This window comes from Chlorocebus sabaeus, chromosome 18 (assembly GCF_047675955.1).
Source record: "Chlorocebus sabaeus isolate Y175 chromosome 18, mChlSab1.0.hap1, whole genome shotgun sequence".
NCBI lineage: Eukaryota > Metazoa > Chordata > Mammalia > Primates > Cercopithecidae > Chlorocebus > Chlorocebus sabaeus.
The window spans coordinates 21,777,160-21,796,120 of record NC_132921.1 but is presented as its reverse complement, the minus strand read 5'-3'; the positions used below and the strand labels follow the sequence as shown (position 1 = coordinate 21,796,120).

At 42.3% G+C, this 18,961-nt stretch overlaps 1 protein-coding gene and 1 pseudogene across 2 annotated transcripts in view; both read left to right on the top strand.

Moving 5' to 3' along the window:
• MALT1 (MALT1 paracaspase) overlaps nt 1-18,961 on the top strand; it is an 81,059-nt gene that overhangs the window by 8,124 nt on the left and 53,974 nt on the right. For both annotated transcript variants that reach the window (XM_008013950.3, XM_008013951.3), the window contains exons 2-3: nt 1,455-1,621; nt 17,515-17,636. In XM_008013950.3, the coding sequence (XP_008012141.1) occupies nt 1,455-1,621; nt 17,515-17,636 (289 nt within the window). The remainder of the gene's footprint in view (nt 1-1,454; nt 1,622-17,514; nt 17,637-18,961) is intronic.
• Nucleotides 11,422-13,235, top strand: LOC103244207 (large ribosomal subunit protein mL37-like; annotated as a pseudogene).

Here is an 18,961-nt window from a genome sequence, read left to right as displayed (position 1 = left end):
TGTCACCCAAGCTGGAGTGCAGTGGCACGATCTCAGCTCACTGCAATCTCCACCTCCTGGGTTCAAGCGATTCTTGTGCCTCCTGAGTAGCTGGGACTACAGGCGTGCGCCACCACACACCAGCTAACTTTTGTATTTTTAGTAGAGATGGGGTTTCACCATGTTGGCCAGGCTGATCTCAAACTCCTGGCTTGATGAGATCCGCCTGCCTTGGCCTCCCAAAGTGCTGGGATTACAGGTGTGAGCCATCATGCCCAGCCTAAGTACTTTGAATGTCAATAGTACTGGTTCTCTTTCTAAATATACTTTTTAAAAATTACCAAAAGAGCCAGGAGTGGTGGCTCCAGCACTTTGGGAGGCAGAGGCGGTATTATCGCTTGAGCCCAGGAGTTCGAAACAAGCCTAGGCAACATAGCAAGACACCATCTCTATTAAAAAAAAAAAAAAAAAACTATCAAAAAATAAATACACATAAAAAATCAACCATACAAAAGGGGTTATAGTGAAAAGTAGATCATCCAGCCATGACCTCTACTCTCTTACCCTCTCTGAGGCAACCATGGCTATGAGTTTCTTAGATACCTTTTCAAAGTTTACTCTCCATGTATAAGAACACACACAAAGGATCTTGGTAATAGCAAACACTGTTCTATATCTTCCTTTGTTTGTATGAATATACACATAGACATACTATCTTGTTAATGCAAATAGTGTAAAATATACAGTTGTTTATGTTAATTCCTTCATTTCTCAGTATGTCTTGAAGACCTATGCCTTTACCTCAGGCTCAGTTTTTTTTTACTGTATTAACAGCATTTCATTTGATATGCATGCCCTACTGTATTTAAACTAGTAATTAAGGATATTTTAAATGTTTTTCCATTGCTAACCTTGTAACATTGATTGTTCTGTTTAGTGTCATTTTTGAGACATTAGCTCTCTTCCTTTCAATTCAGAGTACTACCAACACCATTTGTATACATGCATGTGCCTATGATTTAAGGTATTTTGGTTCCCTAATGGAATGAGTACATATTTCTTTCACTCAGGAGGCAGCAAAATGTAGCCTACTGGGGCTTCATTTGGGGTCACTTTGTATTTCACCGTCTTTGAAGAAGGAGTAAGGAAATTTTTCTGGCCTTCCTATTCCCCATTCCTAAATTAATGGCAAAAAACCTTTAAGTATCAAGGCTCAATTTCTCTCATATCCTGTTTCTAGATTTCTTATTCTCCTGATTTAATAATCATGGGAGCTGAGTGGGAGAAGGGAATAAAGAGGGATTCCCCATGAGGAAAGAGGAGGAAAGGATACTTGCATTCATTATGTGAAAGTTTGTCACCACCCACCCACTCCCTTGTGACTTATTCCGTACAGCACCACCGCGGTCCAGATATGTAGCAGGTGTAGCATGTGGAAGAAAGCTGTTGACTTGAATTCTTTCTGTTGCTTTCAGTTGCCTCGACCTGGAGCAGTGTTCTCTTAAGGTGCTGGAGCCTGAAGGAAGCCCCAGCCTGTGTCTGCTGAAGTTAATGGGTGAAAAAGGTTGCACAGTCACAGAACTGAGTGATTTCCTGCAGGCTATGGAGCACACTGAAGTTCTTCAGCTTCTCAGCCCCCCAGGTAGGTTTGGTTCTTAGGAGTTCATGGAGCCAAACTTAGAAGAAAATATCTCTTTTTGACCAGGTGAATGGTGTTAAGTATTTTTGGAAAATGTAAATGTGTAGTGCCTTGTTTGCTTTCCCAGGTTGAGACTAAAGAGCGCATAAAAAGCAAATGCAGCGCATGAATATTGGTTGGGTTGTGGTTGAAGAAACCAGCTACATGAGACATTTTTGAGATAGTTGGAAAAATCTAAATGTAACTACATATTTGACATATTAAGTAATTATCATATGATAATGATGCTATAGGAGAATGTCCTTTTTTTTAAAAGGAGATGCATTTTAAAGTATTTAGGGAGAAGATTCCTATAATGTGCATTGGAATAGTACAGCCAAAAAAATGAACATATATTTAATCCTATATATCTGTATAGATGAGGTAAAGCAAGTATGACAAATGTTTAAGTGTTTTTGCTGCAGTGAGGCTGTTGAATGTTGAAATGGTACACATCAAAACCACGTATAACTCAGCCTTATAACCTTATGAGTTTTTCCTGAATTACCGACATTGGGTGAGGCTTTGCACTTCCCACATCAGGTGAGGCTTAGGAAACAGTCCTTCTTCTCCATTCAGCTCCTCTCTTGTCAGCTGCAGATAGAGTTGGTCTACAGCAGTGGTGGGAGGCAGGAGGGACATGCCATCGAAGCTGCCTGGTTGTGGCAGCACTGCAGGCCTCCTTCCTTACCCGGGGGTCCAGTGGCCATTATTTGTCCCACCGGAAGCAGAGAGTCTGGTTGAACTTGGAAGCGCAGTGGACGAAGGACCTGATGCACTCTATTTTACGTGGTTTTGATGTATACCTTTTCATTTTATAACCAGCTTGGTTATGATGTATTTTTAAGTTAACATGAGGATCTTAAAACTATAATTGAGATGTTATTTTTTATTGTTAGTTGTGGGATAGGGAATTAGGAACACATGGTATAGTGGTATGCTGTCAGTTACATGTACCAGAAACCCCAACTCAAATAGACCTAATAAAGAGAATACATTTCTCCTTCTAACTGAAAAGCTTAGAGCTGGTTTGGCTTCAAGAGAATCAAGGAATAATCCTGTTCTCAAGGAGTTGGTTGGTTTTTGTCTTTGCTCTTCCTTTCTTGGCATTGGCTTCCTTCCACGACTGACTTTCCACATAGCCCAAGATGTTTGCTGGCTGTTTCTGGGCTCTTCGTTCTTGTCCCAGCAAAACCCAGAGAGTTCATCTGGTTAACTAGCTTCCGTCACATGCCTAACTCTAAACCTGTCACTGTGCCAAGGAGATGGAATGTGCTGACTCGCCTGGCTTGAAGCCAGGAGTGGAGTTGGGTTGAGTCAGCTTTCCTGGAACCACATGGATCACCAAACAAAACTGGAATTATTAGAAGGAAAAAGGAAGCAGCAGATACTGGGGAGGTAACTAGTTTTCTATTTGTAGTTTACTGCAAATGGAAAGGGCCCTGGATTATAAATAAGGAGACTTGGACTCCCAGTCATCCCTGCTTTACAAGGCCCACTGTAGGTGGTAAAATAGGCCTCTGATAAATGCCCTATGAATGTGATACACACTGTATTGGATGCTTGCCTTCTGTTTCCCAGCGCCTCTTCGTACCAGCAGGGCTGGAGTGGGAATAAGTAGCTGCTAATGCCACCCTCCCAAATGCAACCGTTGACTGGCACCAAACAGTAAACTTTCTCTTTTAAACCTGGCCCATTACTGATAGAAACAGTAGACTTCCTAAAGTGGTATTTATTAATTATTATATTGCTGGTACCTGAAGCAGCACCCAGGAGTAGTGATATTTGAAATCTACCAGTCTAGGTTTCATGCTGGTAAAGTCCAAGTTCTCATACTTAGTAAAGTCTCATACTTAGTAAAGTCTACTTTTACTTACTTTAGTAAGTTCTCATACTTTATGGAATATTAGGGCCTCTGAAAGCTTAGGAAACCTTTCTGGGAAGTAAGTATAACATGTATTTCATTCTCTTTTTCAATAATTATGCTTAATTACTCTAACCATTGTTTGCCAAGTCTATAAAATGAACATAAGTATTCTCTACCTCGCAGAGTTATAGGAGCTACATGAGATGATGCTGTGTTGAATTTCATCTATACAATGATAGGGGCCTCATATCTCTTTTGATTTGTGTTGTGATCACTGGCCTGAGATCTAGGGTTTCGGAATTTTTTTAAGGTTCCCATATGTGAAACCGGGCTTGACTGAAATTGAGTCGTATATTTATTTAGGTATAACAATTTGCCTGAATTTTTTAAATAACATTGTATTTTTATTTTTGACAGGCCAGCGACTAATAAAGTGCTACCCTAATAAACGTTAGTAATCTTCCTTTGAAAAATCCATTTTTGCTCATTGTGTTTTTTTCCAAATAGGATTAGCACTTTTCTATCAATTTTCCCCAGTGCAGATTATCCTGATATTTGGCTTACAGGCTTTCTCAAGATTATCTTATAGGGCTTTTTTGCATTTGAGGAGAGAATAGGAAAAGGAAAGCAGTTTCTTTTTCTCTTTTTGTTTTTAATTTTCTCTTCAGTCCATTTGTGAGCTGTAGGGAAATATTGTTTGTTTTGTTTTTTAAATATTTTGTGAGAAATGGTCTTGCTCTGTCTCCCAGGCTGGAATGCAGCGATTTGATCTTGGCTCACTGCAGCCTCTACCTCCCGAGGCTCAAGCAATCCTCCCACCTCAGCCTCCTGAGTAGCTGGAACTACAAGCACGCACCACCCAGCTGATTTTTTTTTTTATTTTTGGTAGATACGGAGTTTCGCTATGTTGCCCAGGCTGGTCTTGAACTCCTGGGCTCAAGCAATCCACCTGCCCTGGCCTCCCAAAGTGCTGGGATTACAGGCAGGAGCCACCGCCCTGTTTCGATGTTACCACTTGTGCACTTTTTCTGTGAGGTTTTATGTCATGTTAGCCATGTAATATCCTTAGGAATTGGTTGTTGCTTGAATGTTAGTTATTGATTTAACAGTAAATATTTTGGGATCTAATAAAGCTCAGTAATTTTAGGAAGAAGTAATTAATTTGTTAGCTTATTACCTAGCATCTAGTATGAACAATCTAAGATTTACTCTTTTTTTTTTTTTTTTTTGAGATGGAGTTTCACTCTTCTTGCCCAGGCTGGAGTGCAGTGGCGTGATTTTGACTCACTGCAACCTCCGCCTCCCGGGTTCAAGCAATTCTCCTGCCTCAGCCTCCTGAGTAGCTGGGATTACAGGCATATGCCACCACGCCTGGCTAATTTTGTAGTTTTAGTAGAGATGGGGTTTCTCCATGTTGATCAGGCTGGTCTCGAACTTCTGACCTCAGGTGATCCACCTGCCTCGGCCTCCCAAAGTGCTGGGATTACAGGCATGAGCCATTGCACCCAGACGACTTATTCTATTTATACATAGTAGAATAAAGAAATATAAGAATTATAGAGAGGAATTTTAATATTTTAATAAAGATATTGAGAATAAAAGCTACTGTAATTATATTAAGAAGATAAGCTCTGATATAATCAACTTAATTGGTGGTTTGCCTCATGCATTCACTAAAGTTTACTGTGTTGCAGTACCTTTGCTGTGCTAGGCATTATGCTAGGCACTGTGAGTTTAGAGATGAATAAAGCAATAGTTTCCACCTGCTGATAGGTCATAGTTTAGTAGGGGAGACATATGTAAAAGATCATATCCAAGACAGTTGTAAAAAATATATATATAGTAAGTTTATCTGATCTCCAGTTTTCCCTCTTTGCTATATTCTTGAGTCTTAGTGAAAATACAAAATAGAAATATTCTAATGTTTTCTCTTTTTTGCATTAATACTATTTCATAGAAGGACATTACTTCTTATTCCGCAGGAATTCTGATGATTTTTCTCTGTCCTTACAGAGAGAAGCCTGGTTGAACTGGCCTTTGAGGTCTAAATGCAGGGAGAAGGGGAAACTTTAGATTTCTTTTGATTAAATGAGAAACTATAGTCTTACGTTGCCATATTCTGTTCCAAGTGATGGTTCCAACTACAGTCAGAGGTATCTCTGAGAGGTAACTATCATGTGGAGTTTCTCTGTCTTTTGAGAAAATGACCAAGTTTCTTTTCTGAATTTGTTTTGGTGCCCAGAAATAGCTAGGGCAGTATCCACGCATCTCTAAGTAGAACAGTTTCTGTGATGAGGAGCCAGCTTCAGCAGTCACTCAGCATGAAGTCTGAGTGTAAACTCCCTCTGGAATTATAATTTTATCTATTTTCTGAAGGAGCCTCAGAGGATCGAGGTTTACTCTCTGTTGCTTTCTCTCTGGTCAAGCATTTCCACTGCACATGGGTTGGCCAACTTGCCCCTCAGTCTGCTCTTACTTGAATTACATGATAGAGAAATTGCTTCTGGTTTTTAACGAATGGATGGTGTTCATCCCATTTTCCAGCGCTAGTAAATTGTTTCCCTACTTTTTTTTTTTTTTGAGACGGAGTCTCGCTCTGTCGCCCAGGCTGGAGTGCAGTGGCCGGATCTCGGCTCACTGCAAGCTCCACCTCCCGGGTTTACGCCATTCTCCTGCCTCAGCCTCCTGAGTAGCTGGGACTACAGACGCTCGCCACCTCGCCCGGCTATTTTTTTGTATTTTTTACTAGAGACGGGGTTTCACTGGGTTAGCCAGGATGGTCTTGATCTCCTGACCTCGTGATCCGCCCGTCTCGGCCTCCCAAAGTGCTGGGATTACAGGCTTGAGCCACCGCGCCGGGCCCGTTTCCCTACTTTTATCCCTTTGCTCATCTCAGTGGGAACTGGAGAAGGGGGTTAAATGAATGTGTTGAAATAGTTTTGAACCAAAGGTCTGTAATGATTTTTTTTTAGATCTTATTTAAGTTTCAAAGACTGATTCCAAAGCAACCAATATTGACATCTGTGTTATTGGCAAATGCAGATAGACTCAGATGTGTAGTTCAGGGTGCTTTTGTTTCTTTTGTTGTTGTTGTTTGCTTGCTTTTTGAGTCTCACTCTGTTACCCAGGCTGGAGTGCAGTGGCGTGATCTTGGCTCACTGCAACCTCGTCTCCCAGGTTCAAGTGATTCTTCTGCCTCAGCCTCCTGAGTAGCTGGGATTACAAGTGCGTGCCACCACACCCAGCTAATTTTTGTATTTTTAGTAGCGACGAGGTTTCGCCTTGTTGGCCAGGCTGGTCTCAAACTCCTGACCTCAGGTAATCTGTCCACCTCGGCCTCCCAAAGTGCTGGGATTGCAGGCATGAGCCACCACACCCAGCGTATTTGTTTCTTTTTTTTTTTTTTTTTTTTTTTTGAGACAGAGTCTTGCTGTGTCGCCCAGGCTGGAGTGCAGTGGCCGGATCTCAGCTCACTGCAAGCTCTGCCTCCCGGGTCTACGCCATTCTCCTGCCTCAGCCTCCCGAGTAGCTGGGACTACAGGCGCCCGCCACCTCGCCCAGCTAGTGTTTTGTATTTTTTTAGTAGAGATGGGGTTTCACTGTGCTAGCCAGGCTGGTCTCGATCACCTGACCTCGTGATCCACCCGTCTGGGCCTCCGAAAGTGCTGGGATTACAGGCTTGAGCCACCGCGCCCAGCCCCTGTTTCTTTTGTTTTAAGTGAAAACATTGTGAGTGTAGAATTATAGGCTTCATCAGTCCTAGTTACATACCTCACGAAATGGTTGCCTGGAGAAGTGATGCCCTTAACCTGGAATGGGCAGACCAGAGGCTGAACAATGGGAGCTGTTCAGAGAGAACTAGCATTCTTGATGTGGGTCTCATTAAGATGAATCCCAAGTTGCTTTTCAGCTCAAGTGTTGTGATATTGCTATTTTATATCACTCTTCTTATGAAAGGTGCCTCACTGAGGGTACCTGTGAGATGTCTGTGGCAGGGTCATGTGCCATCTTTTCAGTAATATCCTTTCTGTTTGCCTCTACTCCTTTTTTATTTTGTATCATTTTTTCTTAGGTCCATTGTAACACATGCGTTGTTATGTTTTGGCTATTAATTTTTAATTTCTAAAATAAGTGCAAAGATTGTTTAATATTATTCTTTAGTTTCTAAAATACCTTCACATTTTATCTTCACAATTCTGTGAAGCGACAGAACAGTACTATTGTGAACATTTAAATTTTAACCAACAAACATTTATATGGAAAATGAGATTTCCAAAAGTTATCATTTGGCCAAAGTCACAGTTATTAACAAAGGTGGGGATTAAAAACCAGATCTGCTGACCCTGACCTGAACTCCATGCCATTTCCATTATGCTAGGAAATTTCTGAATTAAGGAACTTAGTTTTGTATTATTACCTCAGTTGCCTCTTTGACCCATGGGACTTTAATTTTTTTCTTCTTGGCAACTGAAAAAGTGCTCAGAGACTGGATCTTGTTTGTAAGGGACTTTTCTTATTTCATGACCATCGGGAAATTGGCAATTATTCCTCAAAGAAAAATATCCAGAAGTGAAGAGAGAAAAAGATGGTATGGATGGGCATGAATATAAGGAAGAAGTAGAGGGAGAGAAAGGGCTGGTGAACAGGGCTGAAGGAGTGTCTTTCTGGGTGTGGAGTGCTGAGGGGAGTCTCAGGCAATGTAACAGGATAAGGAATGTGATGTGGGAGACTAGATTTAGCTACAATCTATACAAATTTCAGTTGACATGTAAGAGAAACATGTGGACGTACTTTGTATAATGCCGTGGGAGGGACACACATGGACCTACTTTGGTTATATAGTGGGGGAAATTGTTAGAGGAAGAGGAATGATATTTATTTGGGCACGGTGTGGGGCATGTAGGTACTCCCTGTGATAGCGTAGAAGATTGCAGAGTAACTTTGAGGATGAGTTTTAGATGGAAGTTGATGAAAATCTTTTTTTGTTGTTGTTTCATGGCCTTTGAAAGTAGATGAACTTCAGTGTACAGAATAGATCTGTTTCTGGAAAAAGTATTTATTGATAAACTGCATCAACATTTAAATGTGTTGTGAGAGAGAATAACTTCAAGGGAAGCTATGATGTGCCCTTTTGTGAAAAATTATCCTATCTTTCTTATTCCAGCAGGGTTTTAACTTTTTGTTTTATTGCTTAGTAGCATGTACTTGTTTATCAGCATATGTGTGTGTAGTTGAAAGCACGATCCTTGGTTCCATTGTACCTAGTCACATTCTCCCAGGGTTACAGGAAATCAAGTAACTTCTCTGACTTCTTTGTAGATGTTATCTGAAAAATATGCTTGTTTGCCAGGAAGCTGTGTGTTCACCGTTTAAAATAGAACTTTCATTTGTGTGCCTTCATACAGCCTACGTAGCACTATACCATATTCTTTTTTTACCTTTGTTCAGCACCTTCTCACTAGTGGGTGCTGCATTGGGGTGGCTAAGGGTTGACCATGGGTCCCTGTCGCACAAGGCTTTGTGGGAGGAAGGAAATTTGTGTGGTTAAAACATGGGAGGTATTGCAACTAATTTTCTTGACTATTCACCAGGGGTGGTTTCCAAATCACATTTTGCCTTTCAATTCTCAGTCTTTGAAGCAATAAATTGTATATATATTTTATACACACACACACCCCCTTGCTTATTAATAAAGTTGTTGGTGCAGGACAGGCTTATAAACTGTGAATTTAGATGTACATTAAAAGCCACTTTGTATGGCCGGGCGTGGTGGCTCAAGCCTGTAATCCCAGCACTTTGGGAGGCCGAGACGGGCGGATCACGAGGTCGGGAGATCGAGACCATCCTGGCTAACACGGTGAAATCCCGTCTCTACTAAAAAATACAAAAAAAAAAAAAAAAAAAACTAGCCGGGCGAGGTGGCGGGCGCCTGTAGTCCCAGCTACTCGGGAGGCTGAGGCAGGAGAATGGCATAAACCCGGGAGGCGGAGCTTGCAGTGAGCTGAGATCCGGCCACTGCACTCCAGCCTGGGCGACAGAGCGAGACTCCGTCTCAAAAAAAAAAAAAGAAGCCACTTTGTCTTAGCCCAGCATGGTGGCTCACACCTGTAATCCCAACACTTTGGGAGGCTGAGGTAGGAGGATCCCTTGAGGCCAGGAGTTCTGGGCAACATATGAGGCCAACCTGGACAATGTAGTAAGACCCTGTTTCTACAAAAAAATAAAAATAGTACTAATTTTAAAAATCACTTAGTCTTGTGTCCCACACAAAGGAAGGATAACTTTTAGAACCTGGCCATGTGGTCCCTTTCCAGTAGTCACCTACTTCTTTGTAAAATACTCGAGAGGAAAAACCCTTTCCGTCATTCTTGTCTCTTATCTCCTTGTATAGTGGCAGAGAATATTTGTCATGGTATATATTCATGAGCAGTGTCCTGGTGTGGGATTGCTCTTTGTGTGATATACTTTCTCAGTAAGATAGGCTCACTGTGGCAGAAAGCGGATTACCACGGGAGATATATTGAGAATCACCAAGAGGCCAGGCATGATGGTTCACTCCAATAATCCCAGTGCTTTGGGAGGCTGAAATGGGGTGGATTGCTTGAGCCTAGGAGTTCAAGACGAGCCTGGGCAACATGGCCAAACCCTGCCTCTACAAAAAATGCAAAAAGTAGCCAGGCATGGTGATACACACGCTTAGACCCAGCTACTAGGGGGCTGAGGTAGGAGGATAGCTTGAGCCCAGGAGGTTGAGGCTGCAGTGAACCCTGATCATGCCACTGCACTCCAGCCTGGGTGACAGAGCAAGACCGTATCTCAGAAAAACAAAAAAAGAATCAGAATCACTGAGAAAGCAAAGCATAAGGGTTTAAAACCTTTAAAAGGCAGGAAAACCTAGGTTTGCATCCTGGTTCTGCCATTTTACAATGTAAAAAAAAAAAAACAAACAGTCTCAGTGTAATTTAGCCCAGGTAATCTGGGTGACCTTCTGCAAATTACGTACCTTATTTTCATTGTAACATAGATGTAAGTAGTATCTACCTTGTGTGGTTATTTCAAAGGTTAGGGATAAAAATGCCTGGTACATGTAAAGCAGTAACTTGCTGCTGTAGTAATTTCTAGTATTATTATGTATATTCAACAAACACATGTTGAACACCCACTAACACCCACTGCACTGCCATGTGCTGGGCACAATTCTAGGTGCTGAATGAACTGGTGACTAAGACCATCAAGGTCCTTGCTCTCATGGAGCTTCTATTTTAGTACCTAAGACGAACAGTAAGAAACAGGGATTTTAGAAAGTGAAGGACACTGAACTGGGTGAATGTAATAGATAACTGTGGGGGTGGGAAGGTACCTAATTTAGAGACATTTCCCAGAGAAGCTGGTGATAATTTAGTAAGAAACCTGGATGATGAGGAAAGGGCCTGCCATGAAACAGTAGAACAGTGGAAGCCAGGGGGGTGGTGGTTGTGGGGGATGGCAGAGCAGAGCTTGTTTGGGGGAACCCAGCAGAAGACTGGTAAGTGGAAGGCAGAAAAGAGCTTGGCTTGTGGAAGGAAGGAGGCCCAGTACGGCTGGAGCTTGGTGAGCCTGGAGGAGAGCGGGAGGGGCCAAAGGAGGGAGCAGTTCGTGGAGGACTTTGTAGCCCTGGTAAGGAATTTGGATTTCTTATTCTAAGTACAGGCACACTTTGTTTTATTATGCTTCACTTTATTGCACTTTGCAGGTACTTCATTTTTACAAGTCGACAGCTTGCGGCAACCCTGTGTCTAGCAACTGTCAGTGCCATTTTTCCAACAGCATGTGCTTACTTCATATCTCTGTGTCACGCTTTGGTAATTCTTACAATATTTCGAACTTTTTCATTATATCTGTCATGGTGATCTGTGATCGGTGATCTTTGATGTTACTACTGTGATTGTTGGTGCGTGGAAAGATGGCGGCATCCAGGTGGTGGTCTTAAGAAGACCAGATCAGTATGGTGTTGGCATTGGGGACTGCTAGGCAGGCACTGGGTAGCTCCAGGCAGCTCAACCTTGGGGGCTTCGGGGCCCCGAGACGTGGAGTGGGGCCCCTGTAAGTGGGGCATGCACTCCATGTGGAAGCCAGAGCCTTCTCCCCTGGACGGAGTGTACGAGATCCCTGGACTGGAGCCCATCCCCTCCGTGGGAAAGATGTACTTCACGCCCGGGCTGCCACTGCTGATCCTCCTGCCCTGGGACCCTGGCTACAAACACCCAAACTTCTGCTCACCCCCTATTCATGACCCTGGGACCCTGACTCGAAGCCTCCAAAGTTCTGCTCAAGCTCCATTCACAAGCAGCCACTATACAAAGATGAGGCGTGCTATGTCTTTCACCAGCCTTGCCGCCTTCTCAGGGGTGTCAAGCAGGCCCTCTGGCTTACCAAGGCCAAGTTAATAGAACGCCTTCCTGAGAAAGTACTTAGCCTTGTTGATGATACAGGGAACCACATAGAGAACCAAGATGAGTGTCTTCTGAATTTGATCTCTCATGCCTGTCTCTGGCACTGTACTGAGGACATCCTCAGGAGAGAGGCCTGCTGTCCGGTCATTGTAGACAGTCTGATACAGTTGTGTAAGTCTCCAATTCTCAAGCATCCTTCTCTGGCCAGGCATATTTGTGCCCAAAACTCCACGTTATCCACCACCTGGAATTGAATCTCTTCTTCAGGGTCATGGTTCTAGTGGAGACCGCTGAGTGCCAAGGATCCTCTGTCCCCCTCATCTCCTCCAGAGAAGAGGTTGAAGCTACTAAAAACTCTGTTCTTGAGACCTTCTATCCCCAACCCCCCCCCCCCCCCCCCCCCCCACTGATCTTCAGGAATGCAATGTTTATGATGTGGAAGATGGCACAGGATTCTGGGAGGGCTATCCTTACCCCTATCTCCATATCCTGCAGTTCCTGGAGAAAGCCAGTTTACAACCACATAGCCTTCAACCAGATCAGCTGTGAGCCAAGATGATCCTGTTTGCTTTTGGCATTGCCCTGGCTCAGGCCCAGCTCCTCTATGGGAACGACACCAAGATCCTGGAGCAGTCCGTGGTTGTGCAGAGTATATGCACAGACAGACGTGCATTCCATTTCCTGGTGTTACACTTGAACACCACAGACCTGGCCTCTGACAAGTGTGGCAAGAGTTTGGTCTGGATGGAATCATACCAGCTACTCTCAGCATTTTTGGTGTCTCCCAGTGATCAAAAAGAAGGTGGGGCCGGGCCCAGTGGCTCCCGCCTGTAATCCCAGCACTTTGGGAGGCTGAGGCACGTGGATCACAAGGTCAGGAGATTGAAACCAGCCTGGCTAACAGTAAAACCCCATCTCCAGTAAAAAAAAAAAAAAAATTAGCCGAGTGTGGTGGCACGTGCCTATAATCCCAGCTACTCAGGAGACTGAGGCGGGAGAATTGCTTGAACCCGGGAGGCAGAGGTTGCAGTGAGCCAAGATCGCGCCACTGCACTCCAGTCTGGGCGACAGAGCGAGACTCTGTCTCAAAAAAAAAAAAAAAAAAAAAAAAAGGTGGTTGTGGAATGTGTTGGACTGACTGGTTTCCAGTAGGAGACATCCAGGAAGTTTTTAGCTCTGTATTTACATGGTGTTGTGTGAGCCAAGGACCACTCTGAGGCCTGAAACCCGCCTTTGCCTTCTCCCACTGAAGAGGGTCTGGGGTCCCCCTGGAGCCTCAGTGCTCATCTAGCCTGGTGGTCTCACTGACAATAAAGAGCCCTTGCATTGCAAAGGAAAAAAAAAAATACTATAATTGTTTTGGGGTGCCACAAATTATGCCCCCATAAGAAGGTGAGCTTAATTGATAAATGTCACGTGTATTCCGACTGCTCCGCCAGCTGGCCATTCCCCTCTCTCGCATGCTCTCTCTTTCTTCCTCTCCTTCTCCCTCCCTGTCCCTCTTCCTCTCCCACTTCCCCCCTCCCTCTTTGGGCCTCCCTATACCCTGAGACACAACAATATTGAAGTTAGTCTGATTAATAACCCTACAGTGATCTCTAAGTGTTCAAGTGAAAGGAAGAGTCACTTTACATCAAAAGTCTCTCACTTTACATCAAAAGCTAGAATTGATTATACTTAATGAGGAAAGCATATCAAAAGCTGAGATAGGCTGAAAGCTAGGCCTCTTGTGCCGGTTAACCAAGTTATGAATGCAAAAGAAAAGTTCTTGAAGGTAACTAAAAATGCTACTTCAGTGAACACACGAATGATAAGAAGGCAAAACAGCCTTATTGCTGAGATGGAGAAAGTTGTAGTAGTCTGGATAGATCAAACCAGCCACAGCATGCCGCTAAACCAAAGCCTAATCCAGAGTGAGGCCCTAACTCTCCTCATTTCTGTGAAGGCTGAGAGAGATGAGGAAGCTGCGGAAGAAAAGTTGGTTCATGAGGTTTAAGGAAATAAGCTGTCTCCGTAACATAAAAGTGCAAAGTGAAGCAGCAGGTACTGGTGGAGAAGCTGCAGCAAGTCATCCAGAAGACCTAGCTAATGCCAGGCATGGTGGCTCACAATTGATCATGGTATCTGTAGTACTAGCACTCTGGGAGGCCAAGGCAGGAGGATTGCTTGAGCTTAGGAGTTCAATACCAGCCTCGGTATTCCCTCCACGTATTCATCACACTGCAACGAGGAAAACTTACATATCATACAATCAACATAAAACCCCCCTTCACACGAGAAAACACACTAATATTTATACACCTAGCTCCAATTATTCTCTTATCCCTCAACCCCAACATCATCCTAGGATTTACCTCCTGTAGATATAGTTTAATCAAAACATTAGATTGTGGGCAACATGGTGAAACCCCATCTTTGCAAAAAATACAAAAAATTAGCCAGGCACGGTGGTACCTCCCTGTGGTCCCAGCCACTCAGGAGGCTGAGGTGGGAGAATTGCTTACACCTGGAAGGCAGAGGTTGCAGTGAGCGAGATCATGCCACTGCACTCCAGCCTAGGTGACAGAGTGAGACCTTGTCTCAAAACAAAAATGCAAAAAAAGATCCAGCTCATTAAAGAAAATGGCTATAATAAACAGATTTTTCAGCGTAGATGAAACAGCCTTCTGTTGGAAGAAGGTGCCATCTAGAACTTTGATAGCTAGAGAGAAGTCAGTGCCTGGCTGACTCTCTTGTTAGGGGCTAATGCAACTGACAACTTTAAAGTTGAAGCCAGTGCTCATTTACTATTGTGAAAATCCTAGGGCCCTTAAGAATGATGTTAAAAACTGCAAAGTTTTTGTCCTGAATAACCGGATGGATGGTGGTAGGCTGTAAGACTGGTTTACCATCTTTGAGATGGGGAAACTGTGGGGACTGGCAGAGGAGTAGATTTTGTGTCAGAAGGGATTTGGGTATATGAAATTTGTAGTGGCTATAGGACATTCACATTTAAAGCTGGGGTAGCCAAAACTCCTATATTTTTTAGGTTTATTGTTCTCTTTTGTCATTGTTGCAACTTTTTTTCCTGTCACATCGAAACTTGGGAAATCAGAATCTTTGTATTTCAAAGTTGTGATGTAAAACTCTCCTGGCAGATGAATGGTAAATATGGGGACATTCAAATACAGTGTTATGAATTTGCTGGCTTCAGCAAGAGTGCTTATCCCATTTTCCACCTTTCCTACCAACATGTATCACAGATTTCAGAAAGATTTTGAACTTCTATCCTGTACTAACTTGGCCTCTACATAAAGGATTAGTGAATCAATGTCCTCCCTTGGCAAGAGTTTAAAATTCTGAGAGGCTCTACTATATTTACTAAAGATTTTCTAGGGTTTCTTGAGACCCTCCAATGTACTAGGTATACAATAAATATTTACTGGTTTTTAATTTTGGTTTTATTTAGTGTCTTTGTGCTATGACTTTCGTGAACATTTTTTTTTCCTAGAAAGTTTAGCACCTTTGATGTATTAAGATTACTGTTATTTACACTGTTTCCTTTTTACTGGTAGTCTTGTTTTGTTTCTTTGCATTGGTGGGTGGTAGAAGAAAAAGACACTGTGATGAGGTCACGTTCAGTATACACAAGGAAAGAAAATAAAAGTAGGTGCAGGAAATTAAGTTTTATCAATTTTAATTATCTTTTTCTTCCCTTCCTAAAAGCCAGCTAACCCAGTTTTATTTATGAAAACTTTTGCAAATGTAAACTTTTCTAGCATTGGTTTCTTTTACGTCAGTTATCTATTGCTGCATAATCAATTATACCCAAGTCAGAAATGAAAAACAACAACAGTGTATTATCTCACACAGTTTCTGAGGATAGCAGTCCAGGAGTGGCTTAGCTGGGCAGTCCTGGCTGAGGGTCTCTCGTGAGGCATCAGTCAGATTCTGAGCCAGGTCTGCAGTCGTCCGAAGGTTTCCCCAGGGTTGGAGGATCCTCTTCTCAGATGGCTCGTTCACAGGTGTTGTCAGGAGACCTCATTTCCTCACCAGCTGTGGCGGGAGGTCTGTTTCTTTCCACAGTGATATGGTTTGCCTGTATTCCCACCCAAATCTCATCTTGAATTCCCATGTGTTGTGGGAGGGATTCAGTGGGAGGTAATGGAATCATGGGGGGCAGGTCTTTCCCTGCTGTTCTTGTGATAGTGAATAAGTCTCATGAGAGCCGATGGTTTTGTAAGGGGGAGTTTCCCTGCACAAACTTTGTTCTCTTCTCTTGTCTGCCGCCGCGTGAGACATGCCTTTCACCTTCCACCATGATTGTGAGGCCTCCCTAGCCACGTAGAACTGTATGTCTATTAAACTTCTTTCTTTTGTAAATTGCCCAGTTGTGGATATGCCTTTATCAGCAGCGTGAAAATGAACTAATACTCTTACCACTTGGGCCTCTCTGCAGGGCTACCTGAATGGCCTCCTGCCATAAGTCATGTGCTTCCCTGGGGCGAGTGAGTGAGAGAGAGGCAAGAGAAGGAGTGGGGGTGTTCCATTATTGACTAGGATTTTCTTCCAAATTCCTATCAAAAGTCTTCCAAGCTTCGATGTTGGCAGTTATTCCTCAAGTGAGGAATGTTTGTGTCACAGGTATATCAAATATATATCCCACTGCTCTGTTTCTGTGTCCTTCTCTTCCAAAATCATTTCTTTTCAATGCTAAATAATAATGCAGTAATTTGAAGACATTTTCAATGATGTTATCTTTGTCCATTGCATGCTTCCATAGTACAGTACCACAGTCTGTAATTTTTAAAGAACAGACATTTATTTTGCACAGTTACAGAGCCTGGGAAGTCCATGATCAAAGAATCAGCTTCTGATGAAGGCTTTCTTGCTGTGTCCTCACATAGCACAAGGCAGAAGGGCAAGCAGGGAAGAACAGTTTGTCCTCACATGGCAGAAAAGAGAGAGAACCCACTCCTGCAAACCCCCTTATTACAGTGGCATTAATTCATTTGTGAGGGTACAGCCTCCCGCTAGGCTCTACCTCCCAACATTGTTACATTCGGGATTCAGTTTCCAGCTCATGAATTTGGGGGCATACATTCAGACCATAGCAGACATTGCAACTTAACACTTGTGTTACTAGCAGTGCATGTAACTCGACTGAAGTGGCAGCTATATGAGCATTTGTGACCAAACATTTCCATGAGCTGACACTGAGAACGACGCTATGGCTGTGCCTGACAGGCATCTGTTATAAGGTGCATCCTGATTTCAGAAGTGTTAGAATACGGGGAAAAAAGCTTCTAAAAATTGAAGAAATATGGTAAATAATTTTCTCCCCCACCCAATCATGGGGAAGTACAATAGATCAAAGTCTTCTGCGAGTAAGTTTCTTTCCTCTGATTTTACAAAGCCAGCAACTCACAAAGTGTAAATTGATTGAGAAGGCGATGTGAATGAGTGATTTATGAGAAAGATAAATATGCAGGTTATTTCTAAAATGTTTCGATTTTTGGTTTCAGATGTATAAACAAGGAAAATCCCTCTTTTGTGACTTTAATTTTTTTTTTCTTTAGGAATAAAGATTACTATAAACCCAGAGTCAAAGGCAGTCTTGGCTGGACAGTTTGTGAAACTGTGTTGCCGGGCAACTGGACATCCTTTTGTTCAATATCAATGGTTCAAAATGAATAAAGAGGTAATTTTTAAAAATATATCTTTTAATTCTTCTGTTATAAGGAGAGAGAATGATAGAGAATTAATTAACATTATTGTCCTAAATGTAGTTTTAACAGTTTGGTAAAAGTGTGACAGACATTGCTAGGTTATTACTGAAGTAGTCAATAATCATTATTTTGGTAAGACAGTTCCAGAATCGTCGTATAGAAACATTGTAAACAATAATGAAATCAGTTCTCTACTCTAAAAATTGTGGAAAATAGGGATTACTTAGGGCAACAGTGTTAGCAAGTATAAAACATCACCAGTACATTCTTGTATATACAAAACTCTTTACTACAGATTATGTTCCAACCAAAATCTTTAGAAGATTTTCAAGGCTATACGGAAAGTTAATGTGCTATTCTTTTTAAGATTTCCACATCACTGTTTTATCTGTATGAGAAGATTTAGAACCTTGTGGTAGATTCTGAAGTAAAATTCAGATTGGCAGAATGGGCCATTTATTCCTTTTGTGAAATGATTGGATCCCTGCAGCCCCCAACAAATAATTTCAAATCACGTCTTAGAATTCTCTTTTCTTCAGAGTTCCTTAAGCCATCCTGCACTGGGGATTTCTCAGTGGTCTGGCTGCCTGCACTGTGTCCCACTTCTGTGGGCTTTTCTCTTCCATTCCTTCATCCCTCTCTACTCTGCTCCCACTTCCACAGTGCCCAGAAAGTCCATATTCTTTTCACTCTGTTAGTCCCAGTAATTCAGCTTTCTTCCAAACTTGATGCCATGTCTCCCTTTGCAAATCTGAAACTAAATAAAAGCTGTTCTGAGAATGACTTTTCCTTTAATTGGATTGCCTCATACTGTAAGAGAATTCTGTGGTTTTATACAATCTTTTATTTCTGTCTGTTACACAGAGGTAAGACAGAGCAACTGTGGAATGTAGTAAAAAGATTGCATGTAGCTTTGGCACTAGATAGGTCTGTGTTGGAACCCTGACTGCCATTATTAGCCATGTGAATTCCTATCATCAGAGGTTGTGAGAATTAACTAGACAGGATGTTTTACATGCCTAGGCTTTTGAAAGATGGTACCTAAAGGTATTTTTTAAATCATATTTTCTCAATTGCAAAGTTACTTTCATTTTAATAAATGCCCTTTGAGGAGAAATAGTGGAAAAAACCTACTACATTAAGTGTATCATTTGTAAACTATGTCCTGATTGGAGAAAGGTAGAAATGTTGGGGATGGAAAACGCATCTTAGAGTTGAAGAGTTGTAATGGATTTTAAAACTCTTAACAAGTCAAGTTTTGTGAAACCACTCTTATGATCATAGGTGTATTGTAGGA